This window comes from Halichoerus grypus, chromosome 7 (assembly GCF_964656455.1).
Source record: "Halichoerus grypus chromosome 7, mHalGry1.hap1.1, whole genome shotgun sequence".
NCBI classification, from domain to species: domain Eukaryota; kingdom Metazoa; phylum Chordata; class Mammalia; order Carnivora; family Phocidae; genus Halichoerus; species Halichoerus grypus.
Genome location: NC_135718.1, coordinates 122987121 through 123014220, shown reverse-complemented (window position 1 = coordinate 123014220; position 27100 = coordinate 122987121). Strand labels below are relative to the sequence as shown.

Here is a 27100-nt window from a genome sequence, read left to right as displayed (position 1 = left end):
GTTAAGCACCCAACTCTTGATTTCGGCTCAGGTCATGATCTCACTGTTGTGGGATTGATCCCCAAGTGGCATCTGCTTGAGATTTTCTTTCTCCCTCTCCCTCTGTCCCTCCTCCTGCTTGCGTGGCTCTCTAAATAAATAAATAAATAAATAAATAAATAAATAAATAAATAAAATATTTTCAAAAAGAGAGAGAAATCCAACAGAGTGAAAAGTTTGAGTTTACTTTCAGGATTACAAGTGAAAAGTGTAATAATTTATTTCTGGATTTGCAAAGAAAACTCACAGGTATTTATCACACTCAAAAACAGAAATGTAATTTACGTGTTATCCTGGACAAAAAATAATTTGTGAAGATAACCAGTTAGAATTATAGACTTTTCCAGAGTTAAAGGTTTTGTTCAAGTGGCAGAGCAATTATCTCTAAAGTCCAGAAATAACATATGCAAGGTCATCTTTAGGATGCAGATACCTGCTTTTGTGTAGCTACAGGGGAAGACAGAATAGTTTCTTAGAAATGTTCACAGTTTTAAGGCTAAGCACTGGAATTCTACTAGTTAGTGACAAGAGCAAAGGAGGTAGGCTCAAAGACTCAAAATTTATGTATGGGACTGAATAGGGCAGAATAAGATTTTTATTAACAACTGAGTTTATGAAGCATGTAAGTTTTTACACACTGTACAAGGAGACAGTTCTGTGAGTTCTGCCCAGAGGTCTGTGAGTGATTCATGGGTGATGGTCAAAGTCATGGGAGTAGGTGAGTGGCTCTCTGGAAGACAGTGAAAACTAGGGGAAGAAGAAAGCCCAGGACAGTCCCCTGTGGGCACCAGAGTCTCTGTTCTGGGTATGGCATTGGGTTTCACCATCACCAAAGGCCACAGTGAAGACCCAACCAATGGATTCTGACCCAAATCCAGTGGGCTCTCCTCTGCACTGGGGTTTAATTGAAGTACCCTGGTGATGCAGCCAAATGCCATTGTAATTATACATCACTATTTTAAATTTTATTTTTATTTATGAGAGAGAGAGAGAGAGAGGGAGAGCTGGGGAAGGAGCAGAGGGAGAGGGACAAGCAGACTTTGCACTGAGCATGGAGCGCAACTTGGGGCTTGATCCCAGGACCCCGAGATCATGACCTGAGCCAAAATCAAGAGTCAGACGCTTAACTGACTGAGCCACCCAGGTACCCCAACCCCAATTACACATCATTATTATGATGATGTTTTGACTCCAGGAGTTCTGGTCCTATCAAGGTCAGATGCCAACCCCAATCCCATCACTTTCTTCTCTGACATTTCTTTCCAATGTTTTCTGTGTGCCGGCTGTGCACCAAGGCAAGCTACCTCTCAGCAATTCTGAGAGATGTGTGTAGTTATCATTCCTACTTTATAACATAGGAAATTGAAGCTTAGAGGAGTGGAGTATTCTGCCCGGGGACACACAGTTCCCATCTGGTGGAGCCAGGATTCAATCCACATAGCCTGGATCTGACTCCAGAGCCCACGCCCCAGGGTCTGGCTACATACTGTCCTCCTGTGTTCCCCAGCACTGTGTCTGTGGCCTCAGCGTGAGGCTGAGTGATGGAAATTCCTCAGCCCAGTGTAGGGTCTGTATGTATGGCTGCCTTTTATCTCCTGTCCTAATCTGTGGAGGGAGGAGACTAGTTTTGTTGATTCCTTCCCTCCTCACTGTCCTCTGTTGAATGGTTGAGGATATGATGACTTCAGATTAAGGATGGGGAAGAGCCTAGGGTGAAACCACTAGGCTCTGTTCTCATTAAGAACTTTAAAATCAATTAAAATCTGGGGCGCCTGGGTGGCTCAGTTGGTTAAGCGACTGCCTTCAGCTCAGGTCATGATCCCAGGGTTCTGGGATCGAGCCCGGCATCAGGCTCCCTGCTCGGCCGAAAGCCTGCTTCTCCCTCTCCCACTCACCCTGCTTGTGTTCCCTCTCATGCTGTCTCTCTCTCTCTCTGTCAATTAAATAAATAAATAAAATCTTAAAAAAATAATAAAATCAATTAAAATCTGACCTGGACAAAAGAAACACTCTAAGAGTAGATAAGGATGTGGAGCAGTGTTATTCCTCTTTAAAACATTTTATCACTAGGTACTTTTGAATGTAACTTGAACAAACATTTATTGAGTGCTTTAACTGTGTGAGGTGCAGTGCTTGGTACCAGGTGGGGCAGAGGCAAGTAAGAACCCACCTCTGACTTCAAGGACCTTGTGGTCTAGTGTTGAAGACAGACTTCAGATGTCAGTTATAAGCCACATCTGAATCAAAATTATAAACACCGAGTTGTAATTAGAATATGGAGACTGGCCTAGAGGCAAAGAGGGGACATTGGAGAAAGGACTGGCAGAATGAGTAGGAATCAAAGAAGGAAGAAGGACAAGAAGGCAAGTGATATGGGCAGGGGTACATTATAGGAAAATGTCTGGGGCTGTCAGGGATCCAGATTGTCCAGGTCAATCAAAGCAAGGGGGCTCAGACCAAATGACGGAAAAGCTTCTTTCCTGAAGCATCAGTTTGCTGAAATCTATTTGCTAAGTTTGTCAAATGATCAATTTACTGAACAGCATTTTAAATATTCATTTTGAATATACTCAATGATTATAAATATCTTCTTGTTGAACACAGCTAATGAATGCATTCTTTGTAGCAGCATTTTAAGTATTTCTGTTCAATTTCTTAAAAGTAAGGATTTAATCTTATGGCTCTGTTTTTATAAATATACTCAGGAATATTTTCCGGAGTATATCCAATGTATATATTTTCATTGTGAACATAATAACTGCAACAATTCATGTGGGGAATTTGCACTTTATACTGTCAGCTTCTTGAGTTTTTATAGTCAAATTCTATTTTGCCAATGTATTGGTATTTTTATTTTATTTTATTTCTTAAAAATTAAAAACAATTTCCAGCTTATTTTTTTCAAAATTTTAAAATGCATATTGGTATTTTTAAACCTCTTTCTTCAATTTCACTGAAATTCAACCAAATCTATGAACTCATCAAAAATTAAAGAAACTCATTTCTATAGTTTTTACAGTTCATAACAGTTTTCATTGGATGGGAGAAACTTCATATTTTGCAAATTTCATGGATGATTTAGTGGACTGGTTTTCACTAAGTGGAATGAAACTTACCCCCACCTGTCTCCTATCTCATCCAGATTGTTAGGGCAAGAGGAACAGTCTAGAGATCTGGAGTGGAGGGACAGGCAAACAAAAAAGAAAAGGGGTGTGTAAGGGCCCCAAATGCTGGTCCTGGCTCCTTCACACCTCTTTAGACCACCTCAATGTATTCAGTACAAATTCTGTAAACATATTTTAGTAAGCGAATACATTTGGTAAGTGGATCATTACACTGAATTTACTTTTTGGCAGAATTGTCCTAGTGGCTGTGTCCAGAGCTCAGGCGCCAGGATGTCTGTCAGGTGGGATGGCCCACGACTGATGGCAAGTGGAAGAATGGCTTCATCAGAACTGAATTTTGGAAAGATAAGATCAAATGAGTCATTACTCAGTTAGGAAGTTAGTCTCTCCACGTAGTGTGAAGGGTCATTATAAACTTGTCTCTTCCTGTAAAGTGGGACAGAAACATCTTTGAGGGAAACATTGAGGGCACTCAACAGATATGTGCATAGTATGAGTTATGAACACCTGGGGCATATAGAATCATCTGGATCTAACAGGTATCAGAATAAAATCATCATGAAATTCAGTATTTCTTTGGGAGTTAACTTCATATATTCCTTGAGGACAAGGAATATTTCTAATGTAAATTTAAGATTTAAGATATATTGTTTTTCCCAAGAGGAACAGGAGTGGTGGTGAAGAGAAAAGTGTCTTTCATGATTTTTCTTTAAAGAAGTCTTCAAATAGATCAAATATGAAACTACAATTAGTCACATATATTTTTCTTTTTCTTTGTATAGCTGTATGTCTATACATACAGACATACATATCTCTCCATAAACCATTCTTTTAAAACTGCAAGTGGCTCGATGGTTCATTGCCTCTGTTGACAGTCGTCATGAGGAACTCACAATACTACACAGATCTGACTCCTTTTCTCTATCTCATCATTTTCCTGCCTTTTAATATTATTTTGTCTTACATTTGTTCCCTCTTCTCCAACTCCTCTGCCATTTCCTTGGTCTGACCATTTCTGTGGCTCACCTGGCCAGGTACAATGGTCTTCTTCCTCAACCTTCCTGTTTCCTCTCTTTGTTCACTTCAGTCTATCATGTACACATCTGCCACAGTGATCTTTTAAAAGCACAAGCACTGGGTGTTATATGCAACTAATGAATCGTTGAGCAGTGCATCAAAAACTAATGATGTACTATAGGTTGGCTAACAGAACATAACAAATAAATAAATGAATAAATGAATAAATAAAAAAATAAAAACACAATAATGAATCACTCCTTAGCTTAAAAGTAAACAAAGGGGAAACAAAATCCAAAATGAAAAATAATGGTTCTTTATTCCCTAAAGAGTAGAATCTATAAATTCCTAAACTTGACCCTTATATCCCATTTAGACACTTCTATAAGCAACCACCTCCCCATCTCTCCTCTGAGCAGAGGCTAACACTCCCTGTGTCATGTTGTAACATTTGAGTGCATGTGCTTTACTACTGTAGGGCATAATTTCCTTGAAGATGTGGACCCCGTAGTATTTATCCTAGTGCTTTATGACAACTAGGAATTCAATGACTGCTTATTAAATTGAGGTCTTTTGGCAGAAAAATCTGGGAGAATCATCAGGTCATGAACCCCAGAGCTCCAAATGGGATCCTTCATAGAAAAGAGAAAATGGCAGCCCAGCCCTTGTCTAGGCTATGGAGAGTCTCTGATCCAACTCTGTTCCAAATGACCTTGGTCGCTGCTCTCATGGCTCCTGTTCTTGGTGAGTACTAGAGAGATAAGTTCAGATTGGCGACAAACATTCAAGATCATCCACTCATTCGCTCTTAACACTAACAGATGATTCAGCTTCTAACAGAAAGCCACCTGCCGCAGCGAGGGTTGATTTGACCAGGAATTTGGAATTTGGAGTTACAGGGGATTTGGAATTATTTGGGATTTAGGGGGAATTTGTTTTATCCATAGAAGAGGCAGTTTTCTGGGCACATTCCCCTAGCATTTCTCCTCCAGGAATTTTCCAAAACAATTTGTCTCCCAAACATGACTTGAAACAAGTCAGTGTGATCTATCGGCCCGACTGAACAATTTTCACTGCCTCTGGGTCTATCCAGAATAGAGAGGAGAAGTAAGTATAGACTTCTCTTAGGGCTACTGAAAGGTAAATTGGTCCCCTATTTAATTCTTGCAAGGAAAGCAGGATTAACATTTTTATGTTTCAAGCACTCCATGCTTCTTCCTTTGCATCATTCAAAATCCAACATGTGCAAAAAGGTGCAAATTAAGAATGTGGTTCTTATCCATCTCCCAGCCACCCGGGTTCCCTTTCCTGAGACAGGCAATCTTACCTATGGTTTTATTGATGAAATACTATGTTTCTGTTGAGGAAAATTGTAGGAACTGCTGGCTTTGCTCAGATATTTCTGAGTCAGCAGATATGAGGAATCTGATAGGTGAATAAAATCACATCTGCCACCCTTTAGATGAATTATCTCATAAACAGTAGAAAGGGGATGAAAAATTTCTGCCTTTTATCATTTATCAGCAGATGTGTATTACTGATCACTCACTGGATTCGTTGAACAATGGGGACAATAAGAGTTATTATTTTTCTTGATTAGAGGAGAAAGGAATGGTCCTTGATCTAAAAATCATACTACTGAAACATTAAGATGCTGTGTTTCAAGCTATAACTTCTGGTGCTCTTTGTCATTTTGGTGTCCAGGAACTTGTGGTCCCCCACCGAATTTATACTTTGCTTCTTTAACAACTGAGTTGAATGGGACATACTTCAACAGTGGAACTGTCCTGAAATACACATGCCGTCCTGGCTACAGTAAGGTTAATTTTTTAAGTCAGGTTGTTACCTGTCAACGTAACACATGGAGATACAGTGAATTCTGTGTCAGTAAGTATGAACATTTATTTTTCTTATTTATGCTTTTCCCTTCTTTGCAAATTTGTCTCAGGAATTAAGTTTTCTGAGTACAAATGAGAATCTTTGGTCACTAAGAAACCATCCAGTTGTCAAGTCACCAATTTCAATGTACATACGTGTGCTACTTTTTGAAAAGCATAAACAAAAAACCAAATAAAACAGAAATTAGGAACTACCTGGTTGTAGTGAAAAATAAGCTTATCCTTTACCCTGTAATTCAGTAAACACTTCTTTCCTAAGTGAACTACAAATTCAATTTTAATATTTTGAAAACCAGATTCATTCTTTACAAAGTTATAAAGTATTATGTGGCTAAAGAGAGGTAATGCAGTTTCCAAAGAAACCTCAACCAAAATATCTGCTGTGTTTGGAGGAAGATTCTGTGATTTACTTATAGTTGAGAATAAATTCTGTGATGTTCTTCCAATAGTGAGGGTATCTACACTTTCTGTTGTCCCTTTTGTGACCAAGGACATGCATTTTTGAGTGGCCTGCATACAAAGTACGTGCCACAGAGCTAGAATGGAGCATCGCTCCCTGATCAATAACTATCCTGGACTGCAGACTCCATGACCATAGTGATTTAACTGAGTATTTTTCTCTATTGGTGAAATGTACCAGAAAATTGTGAGATCAGATTTTGTATTCATTTATCCTCCAAAGTAAAAATTTAGTGAGTCAGGATCAGAAATATGTTTGGATCTCAACCTCTGGACCTTTCTGGAAGCATAGGTCAAAGCGAATCAATCAGTCTTCTAATGCCTTATCTGTGAGTAGTTGGAATCACTAATTATCTTTTTAATTTTTCTGTCAGAGAAACGATGCAGAAACCCAGGAGAATTACAAAATGGGAGAGTGATAGCTAAGACAGATCATTTCTTTGGATCACACTTAGAATTCGTTTGTTCAGAAGGGTGAGTGTGAAGCAATCTAGAAACAATTCTTTTAAATTAATTTTTAATAAATAGCTGATATATTTCAAAAGTAAAAATGATGTAAAACCATATGCACTGAGAATTCTCACTTCTACCTTCTTGCCATCCACCTCATTTTTTTGTGTGTGTCCTTAAACAGGGATCCACATTTATTGGTTTCTTAGGTATCTTTCTAGTGTTCACTTTACAAATACAAACTAAAAATTAGTATATATTTTTATTTTACACCTTTCCAATAACAAATGTAGCTTTGAATCTTGCTTTTTTACTCATCAGTATATACAGAACATAGTTCCACGTTTGTGCATAGAAGTTCCTCATTGATTTGTCTTTACAACTTCATAGAATGTGATTGTGTGACGTATCACGGATTAACAATCTCTTTGATGTATCCATAGATATTTCCAATGTTTTGCTATTCTGAACAGTGCTCTGATGCATCACTTTGTACATATATAATTTTGTACAGATGTAATTATATCTGTAGGGTAAATTTCCAGAGTGGGATTTCTGTGTCAGAGTATACCTATTTGAAAATGTGAAAGATATTGCCTAATTGCTCTCCTTAGAGGTTACATGTTTTGCAGAGTATGTAAATGTCTGTCTCTTCATAGACTTTCCAACTGTGTTGTCAATCTTTTGAAAACTTGTGAAATTTTTGAAAATTTTCCAAGTTAAGAGGTAAAAATGAAATCTTACTATAGTTTCAATGTACATTTCTCTTATGAGTGAGATTGAGCATATTTTTATGTGTTCAAGAGATAGTTGTATTGATTTGTGAACTATTTGGCATATCCTTTGCCTATTTTTTAAAATTGATTTCTTGAAATTTGTATTCTTAATTTCTAGGATAAATACCTACATACATGAACATATATATGTTCATATATATATACACACTATATATAAATATATAGTATATACTTATAGAGGTTATTAAATATATCAAACCTACTCATAGAGGTTATTAAAATATATTATAAAGCCTTGATAATATGTCACTATGAAATGTGTATATGAATATGTAGACAAAATAATGGCATTGAGTAGAAACATACGCAGATATAAGATACATATGAGAATTTAATATAGTGTTAAAAAGCACTCTCAAATCAGTAAACTAAAGATGGACTTTTGGAATAACAGGAAAGTCATGTGGGAAAATATAGCCTAGGATATAGATCTTGCACTGTATATTGTATATTGCCTCCAAATGGATCAAAGCTTTAAACATTAAAAAAAAATGAAAGCATAAAAGTAGCAGAAGAAATCTAGGTAAATAGTTTAAAATCTTGTATTGGAGAAGGGCTTTTAAATGAAGACCTAAAATCCAGAAGCCATTTTAAAAAGAGAGTTTGATAAATTTGAAGCATTAAAACAGTTTTTCCTTAAGAAGAAAAAATAGCCAAGTCAAAAGAAAAATAATACACTTGGGGGGAAAGTTGCAGCTCCTTTAAGAAACAAGGTCTAAATCCTAATATGCATAGGTTCATGTGTATATATCGTGTGTGTGTAGGCCTCTGTTTATAGACTAGGTTGAACAAAAAGTAGCCATTGTGGAAAAGTAACAAAAATCTATGCAAGGCTGCAGGAAGATAAGAGTTATTTTGACAAGGTCTGTTTGTACAGATCTCTCCTGGCTTCACCTCCCCATCTCTGGTGATAAGATTGTTCTTTTTCTCCTGTTATGAGAAAAGCATCTTTCACATGAGAGCTTTATCTCTTATAGAGTATATAGGTTTATATACTCTATACTTAGTTTACTGATTTGAGAGTGCTTTTTAACACTATATTAAATTCTCATATGTATCTTGTATCTGCATATGTTTCTACTCAATGCCATTGTTTTGCCTACATATTCATATACACATTTCATAGTGACATACTATCAGGGCTTTATAATATATTTTAACAACCTCTATGAGTCGTCCTGCCTTATTGTTTTTTTAAAAAAATTTTTCCTGACATTACTTGTTTATTTTTCTATATAAAGTTTTTTTTTTTTTTAAGTTTAAAGTTAGGCATATTTTAAAATCAGTACTGGATTAGTGTTTAACTTAATTTTTGAAGAGACTTTCCCCAAAACTTTTCTCTACCCTCTTAGGGTCTCTGACTGGGCTTGAGAATTAAATTGACATAAGGCAAATTAGCAGGAGAAGAGCATACAAATTTTATTTTTATACGTCCATGGGAGCCTTCACAGGAAAATGAAGACCTAAAAAGTGGTTAGACCTCTGTTTATAGACTAGGTTGAACAAAAAGTAGCCATTGTGGAAAAGTAACAAAACTCTATGGAAGGCTGCAGGAAGATAAGAGTTATTTTGACAAGGTCTGTTTGTACAGATCTCTCCTGGCTTCACCTCCCCATCTCTGGTGATAAGATTATTCTTTTTCTCCTGTTATGGGGAAAGCATCTTTCACGTGAGAGTTTTATCTCCTGCTTTCAGGAAGAAAAAAGAAGTCAGAATGCCTTCCTTTGTCTATTTCAAGTGCCTTGAACTCAAAATAATCTTTAGTAATTTTACTCTTAGTTGTTTTGGTACAGACCATTTACTTCAACATTTTGTTGTTATGTGCTGCTCTTTTAAAATGTAGATTGAATATTATTTTATTTATGCAATACTTATTTGAAATACATTTTAAAATAGCTATTTTGTTCTGTTTTGTGTTCCTTCTTCAGGTTCTCCAACTAAGTATGTGTTGATTCTCCTTTACTTGTCCCCTGTGTTTAACATTTTCCTCTAATGTTTCCTTTTGTTTGATTTTCGCACATGTATCCTTATTTATCCCTTACCGCGTATGGCTCCTGAGATGGAAAGCACGAAGATTCAGAAGGGAAGTGCTGTTGGAATGCTAAAGGGTTCCTACTGGAATAACTGGAAACCATATTTTCCGCTTGGTTTCCTGGGTAGCTTAGGAAACTTACATTTCCTAGAAATTTCAAAATAAAGAAATGTTTAATTCTCCTTGTCTTTTATCCTATTAAAAGATTCATTTTTCTTTGAGCTAGTATTAAATAAGTCCCAGGGGCTCTATTGCCGAAGCTAACATTTCCATTAGTGTTCAACCACAGTGTACATTTATTCCTTGATGATAGTACCATTTTAAGACATACTAACAATGCTTTTTCTTTCTGTTACCATAATACACAGAGGGCAGTAAGACAAACTAAAGAAAGCTTAGAACTTGTCAAGAGCCATAAAAAATGGGGATCGTGAACGGGGGAGTTAATGGTGTATTGGAGAGGGTAAGCACCCAAAAGTCAGAAGGGGGCTGCATATCAGAGGCCTGAGAGTTTGGGGCCAGCAACCTGGATGATACTGTCATCTAGACAAAATTGCAGAACACACTCAAATGAGTCTTTTACCCTACATTGTCCTGGTTGAGTTCTGGATGAATGCCATGCCCCATATAGTTGATGCCCAATAATAGATTGCAGAATAAAAGAACAAATGAACAAACACACACATCTCATTGCAGTGATGAAGTTTTACTGAATGGAAGGCTCAGTGGGAAGTGTTATCTGGAAAACATTATTTCTTCATTTTTGTTATTGAGTAACCAGTTTATTTGTTCAGACCCCTTTATCCAACTTAATTTAAGGTAAGAAAAATTTCATTAAACTCTTTTATCCTATCTCATTCAGATATATTTTAATTGGCCCAACCACTAGTAACTGTGAGATCCAAGATAAAGGAGTTGATTGGAGTGATCCTCTCCCACTATGTGTAAGTAAGTAAAGACTTTTTCTGGCTTGACTGCAAACCTAAACCATGCTAGAAAATAAAACTCTTGTGCAGCTTTGCTGCTTCTTGTACCCTCCATTAGAATTTGCATCATGAATGCTAGATTTGCAAAGGTACCTTCCCTGATTATTTCTTTTTCTTCACTCACTCCCAGGTGCTAAATGCAAGCCTCCTCCAGACATCAGCAATGGGAGGCACAACGGTGGAGACGAAGATTTCTACACATATGGCTCTTCTGTCACCTACAGATGTGACCCCAACTTCTCAATGATAGGCAAAGCCTCCATTTCTTGCACAGTGGAAAATAAGACAGTAGGTGTCTGGAACCCAAGTCCTCCTACTTGTAAAAGTAAGTCACAGGGATGAATTTTGGTTTGAATGGTTTGTTTAAAAGAAAAAGTTAGGTGAATTTGTTGCAGAAAGGGAATGATTCCAAGACCAACCACTGCAACAATGCAGTCATTTATTTGCTCAACCGATATTTATGTATGATGGCCCAGTGTGCAGTAACAAACAGCACTGACATCTCGTTGGCTTTGCAAAGTAAAAGTTGATTTTCATTCATACAGAGTCTGCTGCAAGTTCAGGGGACTCTAGGCCAGCTGTAGTCTAGGTGTACATTTAGCAATAAGCCTAGCAATCTGGGTTGCTTTGATCTTGTGATACTTCTACATCAAAATGTCCTTTCAAAATCTGTTCAGTAGGTGAAGAGAGAAAAGCAAATTATGCCCTGGCTTTCGAAAAGAGCTTCAGTCTGAAGTGACCACATGTTGCTTTACAGCCTTTTGTCCCAAACTAGTAATGTGGAGACCCTACCTTGAGGGAACTGAGGAATATTGCCTTTTGTCTGTTCAGGGAGGACAAGTGGAACTATTGGTTAGCACTTACAATGTTCACCCCAAGTGCCTACAGGACAGAGCAAAAAAACCCCCCCCAAAATCAGAAAATCTACTGTGTATCGTTAGTTGGCTAATCTGAGGGACCTTCCTTTGTGACTAAGTGCCTACACCGTATCACTTAGTATTCTGACTCACCACAGAACACAGTCAAATCCGGGGATGAAAAAGCATGATCCCACAAGCAATTCAAAATGCCAGGAGTCCAGACAGCAAGAGGAGGAAATGGCAGAGACTGAGGACAGAAAGTCAGCAGAGCCAGGTTACAAAGGGCCTCATGTGTCCCTCTGAGGAGTTCGGAGCAAAGGTGAAAGGGAAACACTGAAAGGCTTTAACCAGGGAAGTAAAAGTGTTGCATTTCAGAAAGACAAGTCTGGGTCCAGAAGGGACAACAAAGGAAGTGGGACAAAACTCAACCCATAGGCACCTGTTGCAACCATCCAGCCAAGTGGTGAAGGTAGCTTCAGCCATAGCCATGAGTCATCAAGGTGGCAGGACTGACATGGGGGCAGGATGACTGACTGCTGTGGGGCTGGAGTGGTGGGGGCAGTTTGTTCTTAGTGAGAGCACAGATCTCTGATGCCTGGCTGCCTCTTCCTCATGACCACCGTATCATTACCGTTGGCCACTGACCCATACCGAAATCATGCAGAAAAGTAGGCCACCGTCAGGAGAGGATTATGGGGCCATTGAGGGATGTGTTATAGATGGCTGGTTTTGCTTGAGTTATAGATGGCTGGTTTTTCTTGAGTAAGGTGGAGTTATTCACAGTTCTATCATAACAGAACCGATAGGATGGGACCTCCTCTTACTGAGGCTTTTTAAAGTTGAAATTATATTCACTTTAAAATGTTTTCCTTGTATCTGCTTGACGTACACTGTATTAGGCTTTTGTGTCATAGTTGAAACTGGATTAGCAATAGCAAGTAATATCCTTATTGCCGTTTCTCTTTTACAACTCACTTGTCTTTTCTTGTGATTCTTTAGAAATCGTCTGTCCAAAACCAGAGGTTAAAAATGGAAACGTAATCTCTGGATTTAGAACCATCTATACTTACCAAAACTCCATGGTATTTGACTGCGAGGAAGGTTTTATTCTCAAAGGAAGCAGTTTAATCCATTGTGGGGAAAATAATGACTGGGATCCTCCTCCTCCCATCTGTGAGCTCAGTAAGTATGGACCATGAAGGAAGTTCAATGTTTGGCATCTAAATTACCCAGAAATGTTGGTGGGGGCATATTTGTATGCCTAAACCCACTTGAACTGCAGTAAAAATTTAAATTTAGATCAATAATTGTCTTTATTTTTTCTAGTTGTTGGAAAAGAAAGATTACAGTACATTAGGCAAGGTCTTATATAATCACAAAAGGTTGCCATATACAGTTGTGCAGGTCGTGGACACTTCAACCCTAAAGGGAGACATTAACATTGTAGACATTGTGGATTAGTGTATTTATTTCAACAATCTTCTTGCAGTTAGTAGGAAACTTGTTTTGTTCTAACAAAATCATTACGTTATGATAATTGACTTGAAAGATAAATAGTAAAGTGTCCTGTAGGGGCAGGAATGCCTTTTTCCAACTTCCACAAAAATATTATACAGACTAACTATGATTCTGACACTCTAAAACTATAAACTCATGTGGATCATGAAAAATTATGTTAATAATAATATTGAGAACTTGGTGCTAGTTTGTTTCCTGATGTGGCTGATGCATCAGCCATGGCAAGACTGTTCCTGGCTGAATGAACGCATGGCATCCTCTGATAGGACAGGCTTGTTGATGATCACTGTTGCATCCCTAGTACCGGTGTCTTTTCCCCTTGTTCTCCCTTTCTGAGCAGATAGTTGTACTGACTTACCAAGCATCCCAAATGCCTACTGGGAAAGATACAACAACCACGTGCCGACAAAAGAGCGAATATATGATATTGGAACTGTGTTGAGGTACAGGTGTTATCCTGGTTATGAGCCTGCTTTGGATGGGTCTACCACTGTGACTTGTCAGAGAAATCTGACTTGGACCCCACACATAGGATGTAACGGTGAGTCTCTGTTTTTTAAATCTTTTTGTAGATTAGATGCCCAGCATGTGCTAGGCTTTTTTTTTTTTTTTTTCTTAAAATGAATGCAGTTTTATCTTTCAAGATAAATTTAGGATTATAATAATTCAACAGAGGAGTTAAGTATTATTGTCAGAAGGGATCATGGAAGTCTTGGAGGAGCTGAGAAACTATGACTGTAACTATAACTTTCCTTATCCCATTTCAAAATCAAATGAGACGTGGACACGGAAGGGACACAGAAGTGAAGCCTTAGTCAGATTGAGTATTAGCCTCATCACTGGTGAAAGTAGCATGGAGAATACGGCTCAACATTTACCAGAGTCAGACCTCTGTTACAGCCCTTTCCTCCCCAGTGTCGACTTTGGGGTGCTTAGTAGAAGGAAAGTCTGTGAAACAGTCATGAACTCAACCAGCTGCAAAGTGACTTGTGTCTCATGTCTTTGAGCCAAGGGACTGCGGGCTGCAGGAGCTGGGTCTTGTGACCTGCCCCTAGAAGACAGACCCTGACCCCTGACCCAGTACTCTGGCCTCAGAGGGATAAAAAGGAGACTTTCTACAATCTCAAGATGTCTTTTCTCTTTGAGAGAACGTGAGGAGCTGAGAGACAAGCAGATGCGGTTTTATGGGCTTCAGTGGAATTGACAACAGAGAGAGAAAATGTTTCCTTGCGCACATCAGAATCTTGCCATTTTAGAGGTGAAGACACAGAGGCCCAGGATATAGGGAACTTTATTCTACAGATTGGAACTGGAAAAATGTGTAAAATGAACAAGTAATGAAAAATGGTAGTTTAGATCTACCAATTGGAAGATCATTCATTTCACATTAGGACTTCAAGTTTAATTACAGTTATTTAGACTCATTTGGGGGCAATAAAATGAAAAGTTTTAACAAAATTACCAAATTAAAATATATTTAACAATGATGGTCACCACTTAAATAACAAAGTATTGGTAAATACAAGCCTTTGAGGATTCTCCTTGATGAATACGAAATAGTGACTTGTAATTAATACACTAATTCTTTCTATATAAATGTTTATTTATACATGTCTAAAAACCAACTTCTATTTTTCTCCATCCTTTTCTTTTCTTCTTTGTCTTATTATTGAGGTATAGTCAACACACAATGTTATATTAGTTTCAGGTGTACAATATAATTCAACAATTCTGTGCATTACTCAGTGCCCACCACAAGAAGTATAGTCACCATCTGCCACCATATATTATTACATTATTGTGACTATATTCCCTATGCTGTACTTTTAATCTCTGTGACTTATTTATTTTATAACTGGAAGTTTGTACCTCTTAATCCCCTTCACCTATTTCATCCATCCTCCAGTTTCCTCCCCTCTGGTAACCACCAGTTTGTTCTCTGCATTTAAAAGTCTGTTTGTTTATTTGTTTGGTTTGGTTTGGTTTTTAGATTCCACATATAAGTGAAACCATATAGTATTTGTCTTTCTCTGTCTGACTTAGCTATCATGGGCCTTCTGGGCCCACCCATGTGTCACAAATGGCAAGATCATTATTTTTTCTGACTAATATTCAAATGTGGGTGTATGTATGTATGTGTGTGTATATATATATATAGACACATATATATATAGACACATATATATATATACACACACACATATATATACCACATCTTCTTTATCCATTCATCTATCTATGGACACTTGGGTTACCACATATCTTAGATGCACCAATTTACATTCCCACTGGTACAGCACAAGGATTCCCTTTCTACTGCATCCTTGCCAACACGTGCTATTTCTCTTCTTTTTGACATTAGCCATTTTGACAGGTGTGAGGTGATATCTCATTGTGGTTTTGATTTGCATTTCCCTGATAGTGAGTGATGTTGGGCATCTTTTCATGTGTCTGTTGGCCACCTGTATGTTTTCTTTTTTCTTTCTTTTTTTATTATGTTATGTTAATCACCATACATCATTAGTTTTTGATGTAGTGATCCATGATTCATTGTTTGCATATAACACCCAGTGCTCCATGCAGAACATGCCCTCTTTAATACCCATCACCAGGCTAACCCATCCCCCCACCCCCCTCCCCTCTAGAACCCTTAGTTTGTTTCTCAGAGTCCACAGTCTCTCATGGTTCGTCTCCCCCTCTGATTTACCCCCCTTCATTTTTCCCTTCCTGCTATCTTTTTTTTTTTTTTTTTTTTAACGTATAATGTATTATTTGTTTCAGAGGTACAGGTCTGTTTTCTTTAGAAAAGAGTCTCTTCAGGTACTCTGCCCATTCTTTAATCAGATTACTTGATTTTTCAGTGTTGAGTTTGATAAGTTCTTTATATATTTTGGATATTCACCCTTTATTGAATATATTGTTTACAGATATCTTCTCCCATTCAGTAGGTTGCCTTTTTGTTTTGTTGATGGTTTTCTTCAATGTGCAAAAGTGTTTTATTTTGGTGTAATCCCAATAGTTTATTTTTGCTTTTGCTTCCCTTGCCTGAGGAAACAGATCCATAAAAATGCTAATGTCCAAGAGATTACTGCCTATGTTTTCTTTTAGGAGTTTTATGGCTTCAGGTCTCACATTTAGGTTTTTAGTCCATTTTGAGTTTATTTTTGTGTATGGTGTAAGAAAGTGGTCCAGTTTCATTCTTTTGCACATAGCTGTCTAGTTTTTTCAATACCATTTATTGAAAAGACTGTGTTTTCCCCATTGTATATTCTTGCCTCCTTTGTCATAGATTACTTGACTATATAAGCATGGCTTTATTTTGGGGCTCACTATTCTGTTCTATTGATCTATGAGTCTATTTTTGTGCTAGTACCATACTGTTTTTTTTTATTATTATGTTATGTTAATCACCATACATTACATCATTAGTTTTTGATGTAGTGTTCCATGATTCATTGTTTGCGTATAACACCCAGTGCTCCATTCAATATGTGCCCTCTTTAATACCCATCACCAGGCTAACCAATCCTCCCAGCCCCCTCCCCTCTAGAACCCTCAGTTTGTTTTTCGGAGTCCAACGTCTCTCATGGTTCGTCTCCCCCTCCGATTTCCCCCCCTTCATTCTTCCCCTCCTGCTATCTTTTTCTTCTTTTTTTTTTTTTTTTTAACATATATTGTATTATTTGTTTCAGAGGTACAGATCTGTGATTCAACAGTCTTGCACAATTCACAGCACTCACCATAGCACATACCCTCCCCAGTGTCTATCACCCAGCCACCCCATCCCTCCCAACCCCCACCACTCCAGCAACCCTCAGTTTGTTTCCTGAGATTAAGAATTCCTCATATCAGTGAGGTCATATGACACATGTCTTTCTCTGATTGACTTATTTCACTCAGCATAATACCCTCCAGTTCCATCCACGTTGTTGCAAATGGCAAGATCTCATTCTTTTTGATGGCTGCATAATATTCCATTGTATATATCTACCACATCTTCTTTATCCATTCATCTGTCGATGGATATCTTGGCTCTTTCCACAGTTTGGCTCTTGTGGACATTGCTGCTATAAACATCGGGGTGCACGTACCCCTTCGGATCCCTACATTTGTATCTTTGGGGTAAATACCCAGTAGTGCAATTGCTGGATCGTATGGTAGCTCTATTTTCAACTTTTTGAGGAACCTCCATACTGTTTTCCAGAGTGGCTGCACCAGCTTGCATTCCCACCAACAGTGTAGGAGGGTTCCCCTTTCTCCACACCCCCGCCAATGTCTGTTGTTTCCTGACTTGTTAATTTTAGCCATTCTGACTGGTGCGAGGTGATATCTCATTGAGGTTTTGATTTGAATTTCCCTGATGCCAAGCGATGTTGAGCACTTTTTCATGTGTCTGTTGGCCATTTGGATGTCTTCTTTGGAAAAATGTCTGTTCAAGTACCATACTGTTTTAATTACTATAGCTTTGTAGTATGTCTTAAAATCTGGGATTGTGATACTTCCAGCTTTGTTCTTTCTAAGGATTGCTTTGGCTATTAGAGGTCTTTGTGGTTCCACATGATTATTTGTTCTAATTCTGTGAAAAATGCTATTGGCATTTTGATAGGGATTGCATTAAATGTGTAGATTGTTTTGGGTAGTATAGACATTTCATAATATTAATTCTTCCAATCTATGAGCATGGTATATCTCTCCTTTTTTTGTGTCATCTTCAATTTCTTTCATCAATATCTTATAGTTTTCAGAGAGGAGGTCCTTTACTTCCTTGGTTAAATTTATATTTTATTCTTCTTGGTATAATTGTAAATGGGGTTCTTTTCTTAATTTCTCTTTCTGCTACCTGTACAATATATAAGTATATTGTTTATATTGTATATATCTATACAATAGATTTCTATATATTAATTAATATTATATATAATCTATATAATATTATATATTAATTTTATATCCTGCAGTGGTTCTGAATTTATTAGTTCTAATACTTTTTTGGTGGAGTCTTTAGGGTTTTATATATATAGTATCATGTCATCTGCAAATAGTGACAGTTTTACTTCTTCCTTACCAGTTTGAATCCCTTCTATTTCTTTTTCTTGTCTGATTGCTACAGCTAGGACTTCAAGTACTGTGTTGAATAAAAGTGGCAATAGTGGGCATCTTTGGTTCTGATCTTAGAGGAAAAGATTTCAGTTTTTCACCATTGACTATGATGTTAGCTATGGGTTTTTCGTATGTGGCCTTTATCATGTTAAGTTATGGTTCCTCTACACCCACTTTGTTGAGACATTTTGTCATGAACGGATGTCATATTTTGTCAAATGCTTTTTCTGCATCTTTTGAAATGATCATATGTTTTTAAAATTTTTTCCTTTTGTTAATTTGATGTATTACGTTCACTGATTTGCAAATATTGAACCGTATTTCCATCCCTGGTAAGTATCCCACTTGATTGAATGGTCCTTTTAAAGTATTGTTGCATTCGATTAGCTAATATTTGGCTGAGGATTTTTGCATCTTTGTTCATCAGGAATATTGCCTACAGTTTTCTTTTGTGTGGGTTTTTGTCTGGTTTTGGTATCAAGCTAGTACTGACCCTGTAGAATGAATTTGGAAGTTTTCCTTCCTCTCCTACTTTTGGAACAATTTGAGAGGAATAGGTATTAACTCCTCTTAAATGTTTGGTAGAATTCACCTGTGAATAGTGAAGCCATTTGGCCCTGGACTTTTGTTTGTTGGGAATTTAAAAACCTACTTTAAAATTATATTTATGTTACCCACTATAGTTGTATTGATTTAATTATTTAATAAAGATATATTTAACCATTTAAAAAGCAGAAGTGAAATGATATTTATCCTAGTTATCAGAAAATCTAATACAGTGTGGATTTGGACTTATGACTTAAATATTATGATTTAAGTACTTTCTATAGTATTACATAAATATTAATATTATAATTTAGAAACATGAATGTTGGGTATTTTTATTGTAATTCATAAATAAGTGAGTGGTGAGAGTGTTTAGGTATCCCTAAAAAACCATTGTAGTGCTAGTCAAGCTCCTGATGTGAAGAATAGGGCATTTTAATCTGCTCTGATATTTTCTCTTATATCAAGCAATATCAAGTTCTACCTGGAAGTATTTCTACTAATGAATAAAAAATATCTTTTTATCAGCTCTTACTGCATTAAAAATGAAAGAATTTGAGTCGCTATTTCTCTTAAATGTGGCATCAAAAAAGATCCTGGCCATATGCAGTAATTTAAATTTATTTCTGTGCGTTAGCTGTCAGGTGGATATAAACTTTTGAGGACATTTTTCCTTTTGTGACTAAGGAAGTGTAAGGTATTAGAGAGGTTGATAATGATGTAACCCTAATGAAACCATAAGCAATGGATGTTATTTGTCATTGCTTTTGAATGCTTCTGAAAATTTACATTTTCATGCAGGTTTCATCCAGTGTCTCATTTTGGAGGCTCCTAATGAAATCATTTAGTTGAAGGGAAATGACTAGGTTGGAGTACTTTAGCAATCAGGGACAGGGAGAGCAGACCCAGAATGTCCTTTTTCTGTTTCCCCAATCTCTCTTCAGTGGTGAAATCTTCGAAAGCAGAAATGAATTTATTACCCATAGGCGCCTCATTGCAGTGATTTTACTAACCATTCACCTCACTTTCTATTTTTCAGAGATATGTTGCCCAATACCAGACCTGGAGAATGGTGAAATCATTTCAAAAAGCACTAGATCTGTGAATAGCTGTGTTTATTTCTACAGAGACACAGTTTTTTATATGTGTTATAAGAAATATCGGTTTGAAGCTAGGTGCGAAGAAGATGGCACATGGAATCCCAAAACACCAACATGTGATAAGAGTAAGAGCTTATGGAATTTTATGTTCTTTTTTCTTTTTTTAAATTTACATTCAGGTTAGTTAACCTATACTGTATTATTAGTTCTGGGGTAAAATTTAGTGATTCATTAGTTGCATATGATACCCAGTGCTCATTATATCAAGTGCCCTTTTAGTGCCCATCACCCAGTTACCCCATCCCCCCACACCCCTCACCTCCAGCAACCCTCAGTTTGTTCGATGTTTCTTCATATCAAAGTGATGGAGATTATTAAGGGAAGGTTTCAAATTAGGAAGAATTTTTATACCCTTCATGATTTTTGGAGTGGATAAATTTGTTAAAAAGCATTGTCCACCCCCCCCAGTCCAACTTTCTTTTCCTTCCTCGTTGTTTATTCCCATTCTCTTGACCTTCCTGCTTTTCTTTTCTTTTCTGAAATCAGTAAAAATAGGCCACATCTAATAGATCAGCTGAACTTATCAATTATTGTCTTCTGTTTCTTGGTATTTATTGTCTTTTCTTCTCTTCTTTCTGTCCATATGCCTTAATCTGCATTTCAAGACCCACCCAAATCTATTTGAACCCATCTTTCTAAACTTGCTTCCTTTCTTCCTCAAACTTCCTCCCTTCCTTCTGCTGTCTCTAAGTTTTCCTTCAGACTATCCCCCGGTGTGAAATGCCTACCTCTCCCTCACCAAGAGCACTTAAGTGCTAAATACAATCCTACTTCTCCCATTGTTTTTCCATCGTCCTATCTAGTGATGATCAAGAACAATTACCCCTGCTGGATAGTGATGCTTCTTCTTGCCTTGTGTGTAAGAAGGAGCCCAAAGGAGCCCTAAAGTGGTTCAGAGTGCTGTGTTCCAGAAGATATTGTAAAGTAATATTGTGAAGTGTTATCACTGTAAAATATTGCCTCTCAACTGGCACTTCAGCTGTGCCTTTAACAGGCCATTCCAATGTCCAAACAGGCCTACGGGTTCTGGATGATGCAGTCTGTAATGTGAGTGGTACATTCCATGGCCACGGTCTTAGTACTACACCTCTTTTGCTATGAGTGGGTTTTCTAGTTGCACATAGTGTAATTCTATGCCAATTATTTAAACACTCTATAGTCTTCAGATAACAGTGCTGACTGAAGTCCCACAAGCAGAAAAGGCAAACCCATACCTGGAATACTTGTGTATTTCTGTCAAAATACTTATTTGTCCCTTCCAGGTAGAAGGGATGTAATATAGTCAACTGGCTACCAAGTGGCTTTGTGGTTATCTCAAGGGATGGTATCATATTAGGGACTTAGCATTGTGGCTGGCAGTTTGAAGATTCAGTGACAGCCTCGGTAAGTGGGAGTCCATGTTGTTGTGCCCACCATGCTTGTTCTTCATCCATACCACCACTTTGCTCCTCTTCCTCTTGTGACAGCACTGGTCAGGCCAATGACAGAAGATGGCTGACTTCAACTGGCTGAGACATTGTTTTCTATTTGATTTTTTAATGCCTACTCTACTGGGGATGCTCTGCTGGTGTTAACACACAAAATAAAAACTTTGAACTTCCTGTCATTCCCATACGTCCAGTCACCTGCTTCTACCTACCGCAGATCTCCTTGGGCCCAATCTTCCAATCTTTGTCCTTAAGGATGCTGACAAATAAGCCATTCATTCTGGGCCATTCCAGGCTAATTTAATCTATCCTTAGCCCATTTCTTTTTCCAAAAAAGTGAATGGCAAGATTACCTAAGATTTTTCCTTACTACTCTCTTTCCCTGATCAGGCTCTAATGCAGCTTCCGTCCATTTTAGCTTGCACACACGTACCCAAAATACACATCTGTGAATGAGGCTTGGCTTCCCTCTGTTCTGTCAGTTGGTTATAATGGATACTCCACATAGCCGTAAGCATGAGCTAAAGAGACACTTGTGCAACAGTGGATGGGCACAAGTAGGATCTAGGCTCCCTATTTGTGCAGGCTGCTTGTGCCATCTGCTCATGTTCAATCCCAGATGACAACTTCCATTTTGTAATGAATTGTTTGTTGCCTGCCTGGCCTTATAACTTGGTTCTGATAGACCAAGATCATGATTTTTGGCACATGCTCACTTCATGACCCAATATCAGGTACAGTTTCTATCAGGACCAAACAACATGTCAAGAGTTATATCTCAAACAGCACGTAATTCTCTGTAGCAGTGCATGGCCTTGCTTCAGGATCTCAAGCGTATATGCTGTGATAGTCCCATTGATATTTGCATGCTTTCTGACTATAGCCACCTTCAATATACTAGGCTCTGCTGCGTCTTAAGTTTCAAGCAACAGGACAATTTCACTGCAACTGGACTTGCTGCCGAGGCTTTTCCCAACATGGGCCCCACTCAAACCCAGCTATCTCTTATGTCATCTAGCATATGGGCTGGAATAGTATTCCCAAGTATGGAATGTACTGCCTCTAGAGTCTAGAAAGTTCTACTTGGTGTTATGCACCATTTTTTGTGGTGTGTTGTGCATATCCCATTAGTTTAGATGGGATAGCCTAACAAGCCCTGAACCCTGGACCTCTGAAGATTGTATTGATATGGCAAACCCTTGAATCTTTACGTTCTATATCTGGAGCATCAGTATGGGAGTTGGAAAAACCCAGTCTTCCCCTTCACTTCCTGTGTTTCTCTTGTATGTCTCTTTTACTGCTCACACGGAACACTCACAACATTTCAGGTGACCAAGTGTGTGCCTTTTTTTTTTTTTCTTCTTCTTCCAACAAAGAATTCTCTGCAACACCAGCTGGGTGTCCTATAATTTGCCACAGTTCCAGCACTATCTACCTGAAGAGAGTGGCAGATTCCACAGGGTAAAGGCTCAGTCTCAAAAAACTGCCCCCCACATTAGATACCAATTGTGGTAGTAGGTCCTCGGGCTGCTACCAAAGTTTGTTCAACTTGGCTACAAATTGGAGGTTCCCATGATCTCCTTGTGGAGTTCCATTAATTTGCTAGAAGGGCTCACAGAACTCAGGGGACACTAACTTATATTTAACAGTTTATTAAAGGATATGATGAAGGACACAAATGAAGAGATACATAAGGTGAAGTCTGGGAGGGTCCCAAGCACAGAAGCCTCTGTACCTGTGGATTTGGGGTACATCATCCTCCAGTACGTGGATGTGTTCACCCACCTGGCAACTCCCTGAACAATATACTACTGAGATTTTATGAAGGCTCGCTCATTATAGGCATGCTCAATTACTAACACTATTTCCTACTTCTCTCCTCTCTTTGAAGAGGAGAGCAGGCCTGGAAATTTCTAAGCTTCTAAGTTTTGCATCATGACTTGATCTTTCTGGTGACCAACTCTAATCCAGGAGCCACTGAGAATTGCCTCAGTAGAACAAAAGATGTTCTTAGTGTTCTAGGCACTTAGGAATTTATAAGGGTTTAGGAGATCTACGCCAGAAACCCAGATGGATTATCTATCTATCATCTATCTATCTATCTATCTATCTATCTATCTATCTATCTATCATCTATCTGTCTATCTCAACATGCTAGTTTCTTCTTGCTCATTCAGTAGAATTAACATGAGGCCATTGACATACTGGATCAGTGTGGATGTCCAGATAATCATCGTATCATCAGACTCTATTATGACAGGGGCAAGTGAGTTATCATACCCCAGGGCTAAAACTACAAATGTGTGATTTTATCCTTCTGTGTATGCAAACTTTTTGACCCTCTTTTGTGATAGGGATGAGAAGAAGGCATCTGCTAAACCAGTGGCCCCCACTTACCCAAAGATACAAAAATCTACTCTAGCAAAGACACCACATCTGAAATGAGAACTAAAATGTTCAATTTTCCATAGTCGACTGTCATTCCCCAGAATCCTAACTTCTCTTGTAGACAGACTGGGGAAGTAAATGGCAGTATAATGGGAGGCAGCTGTAGTTCTGTAAGAGTGGCACAATGCCGCCATTTCCCCTGCCACTTTGGTATATGATGTAGTTTTTAATATGCTGTCTTTGCTTCAAGGGGGATGGGGATAGGCAGGATCAATGGCTTCTACTCGACTTCTTGGATATGACAGGTTTTACCCCATAGGCCAAGAACTCAATGTGGGGGTTGAACAAAGTATTAATTTTATCCATTCCCCTTATACTTTTGAAGATATTAGAGATGACCACCAAGTGGTCTAATGATGGGGCCATGGTGGTTCCTCAGCCTGAGGCTTACAGGAGGGCAGCGCAGGTCTTGGGTTTGGCTAAGTGATCCTCTGAGCAGAGAAGATGACAGGACAGAATGGAGCCTCCTACAAAACACACAGATTCGGGGATGAGTTATTTTTTTACATTCTACAAGCTCATGCTCTCTCACTTTTATCTCTCACCATCAAGATTGTGATTTTCCTCCTGATGTTGCCCACGGACATTATGAAGAAGTTAAAGGATTCCGTGTATTCACACAAAATGAAGTGATATATAAATGTGACAAAGGATACACTCTGGTTGGAGAGGCCAAACTCTCTTGCAGTTCTTTAGGCTGGATACCTGCAGTTCCTCAATGTAAAGGTAACTCCAACTCCCTTTTCAGTCAGGTGGGTGGAAATGTCACAAAAGCACGGAAGCATTTGATTTGATTTGATTTATTTGAAATCATGACTATGTTCAGGATGCAAACAGTACAAGGGGAATACATAAACATCAACCTCCCTTCTTCTTTCTCCCAGTCATAAAATTCAACCCCTATGCCCACTTTCCTGTATATTTCCAGAAAAATTCTGCAAGTGGCCATTTCATTTACGACCTGTAGCAAAATTTTCATGCAAGCTTGCTTTAGCATGAATGTGGGCTCTCAAGGGCTAATTCCAAACCTCACAAAGTGGCAGATACTTCCATCACAGCCTCGTGCAAGGCACCACCTACCCATGCTACAGGCCGGGGAGGGGGGGCTCCTACTGTTTTGTGGGGACAGGACAAGTCAAGGTCAGGTCTGACTTTTACAGGCACACAGGTTAATAGCATTTTGCCATCAGCAACTCCGGGGATTATTTGCCACCATAGTCTCTATTACATACAGGAGCCAGTCGGCAGGAGGGAACATTTCACAGCTAGTGTCTTGCTGGGATCAAGAGATGAGGGAGACTTGCTTTGATAGCTAAGAACCTGGGATCCCATGCCTTTTTTTATATCCTATCATGTTCTTCAAAAGTATGAAGACCTAGGACAAGTTTCTTAACCTGTCTGTATCTCAAATTTCTCCTAGAAAAGTGGGAGTGATAACTAACAGTCATTACCTCACAAAGCTGAATCACATAAAATGCTTAGCCTGAGTCTGATATATAATTGTGGCCAATGCTCAACCAAAATGCTAACAAATATTACTGTTACAAAAACAAAACAAAAGATAAAACAATTAGCAGCACCTATGATAGTTAATTCTTATAATCCTAGCCTGTTGTCATGTCTTTTTCCTTAGATTTCCATATTGCTTAAAACTGTGTTTCCATTGTAGCTCTGTGTCCAAAACCAGAAATAGCCCATGCAAAGCTGTCCATGGATGAGGATCAGTATCTTCAAACTACAAATGTCACCATCCAGTGTGACTCTGGCTATAAATTGGATGGTCCCCAAAATATCACTTGCTCAGAGAACAGAACCTGGTACCCTGGGGTGCCCAAGTGCGAGTGGGTAAGTGGCACGATTCAAGAAAAGCTCCTGTGCTAGCCAACCCTAAAAATGGACCCCCCCTGCCAAGCACTGTCCCAGCTCGCAGTGGTGTGATCTGACTTGTCAGGAGTCATTTCTGAGTCCTTCAAAGGAATTCTCTTCTTTCTTGAAGTACTGTGGTCAGGTAGGAGTGACAAGCTCTCCTCTCTCACTGGAGAACAAGGAATAATCGAGCCCCTTAGGGAAAAGAGGGACGCAGATACCTGGGACTTTTTCTAGACTATATAATATACTATGTTCCATTTCTGGATGGTCTCAGAAACAGCCTCTCTCCTCACAGAGGCCCTCTGTGAAGCTGTCTCAGAACAGGTCCTTATCCCTCTGGGAAGGACTGTGGTGGGACCCAAGGTGTTTTCTGGTTTTCCTGCTCACCAGGCAGTCCTGTGCTTGGTCTTGGCTTTGAGCTGTAGTCCTGTCATTGTCAGGAGGTCCTCCTCCCCCTCCAACCCTGTCCTTCTTGATTTGGAGAGAAGCCACTCAACCACACCCACCTCTCTTTCAGGTGGTCCCTGAAGGCTGTGAACATGTCCAGAAAGGCAGAAAGGCCATGCAGTGTCTCCCCAACCCAGCAGATGTGAAAATGGCCATGGAGCTGTATAAATTGTCTTTGGAGATTGAACAACTGGAACTACAGATAGACAAGGCAAAGAAATATACTATGGAGTCATCACTATAATTTCTCCCAAAAGAGGGAGAAAAATGTGCCGCTTTCAATACAATACAGATCACTTCAGCTTACCAACTCTACTGTCCCCTTTGCACCATCATTCATGGTAATAAAGGTCTAGAAAGGATAATTTGTTCACATTTAGTGCTTTGTGACTGTAGAATTATTGATTATCTTGTAGCTGATGGTTTTGCTTTTCTGGACACAAAGTGTACATTTTTTTTTCAAGTAAAAATGTATGTATCAAAAACGATTTTGTCTTTGTGGTCTGTCCTTAATGAGGTACCTGAACACACCCACTACACAAAGTTAGTACATTTCCTTTACTGTAAGGGCCTTGGACATGGACGTGGGCTCACAGCAAAGCATTTCCCCGGATTGCCTCACCGCACACGTCCACATGTGCAAATCCCTCAGGTCCTCAGTAGTTAGATTAAATGTCAACACGCCCCCAAATCCTGGTCCATTCTCCCCATTTGAAGGGAGTCCTGCCCTTTACCCAACCCCCGTGCACTTGCCCTCTGCCTCACTAATGCTACCTCTGGACTTCTGCTTGACAGGAAAGGGATTCGTGTTTGTGTCTGGACCTCCTTCTTCCTTCTTCCATTTTGAGAAAACAAACTCTGATAGACTGATGAATGAGGCCCACATGGTGGCCACCTGTGTGTTCCCATGTCCTCCATCTGA

General features: G+C 38.7%; 1 protein-coding gene across 1 annotated transcript in view; it reads left to right on the top strand.

The window, feature by feature from the left end:
• LOC118552007 (C4b-binding protein alpha chain-like) overlaps positions 1-26664 on the top strand; it is a 29978-nt gene extending 3314 nt beyond the window's left edge. The window contains exons 2-12 of the mRNA XM_036118193.2: positions 4762-4925; positions 5886-6068; positions 6913-7012; positions 10680-10765; positions 10934-11128; positions 12663-12845; positions 13522-13722; positions 19867-20052; positions 24415-24588; positions 25532-25707; positions 26249-26664. Coding sequence (XP_035974086.1) covers positions 4787-4925; positions 5886-6068; positions 6913-7012; positions 10680-10765; positions 10934-11128; positions 12663-12845; positions 13522-13722; positions 19867-20052; positions 24415-24588; positions 25532-25707; positions 26249-26422 — 1797 coding nt within the window. The 5' untranslated portion in view covers positions 4762-4786 and the 3' untranslated portion in view covers positions 26423-26664. The remainder of the gene's footprint in view (positions 1-4761; positions 4926-5885; positions 6069-6912; positions 7013-10679; positions 10766-10933; positions 11129-12662; positions 12846-13521; positions 13723-19866; positions 20053-24414; positions 24589-25531; positions 25708-26248) is intronic.
• The last annotated feature ends 436 nt before the right edge of the window (positions 26665-27100 follow it).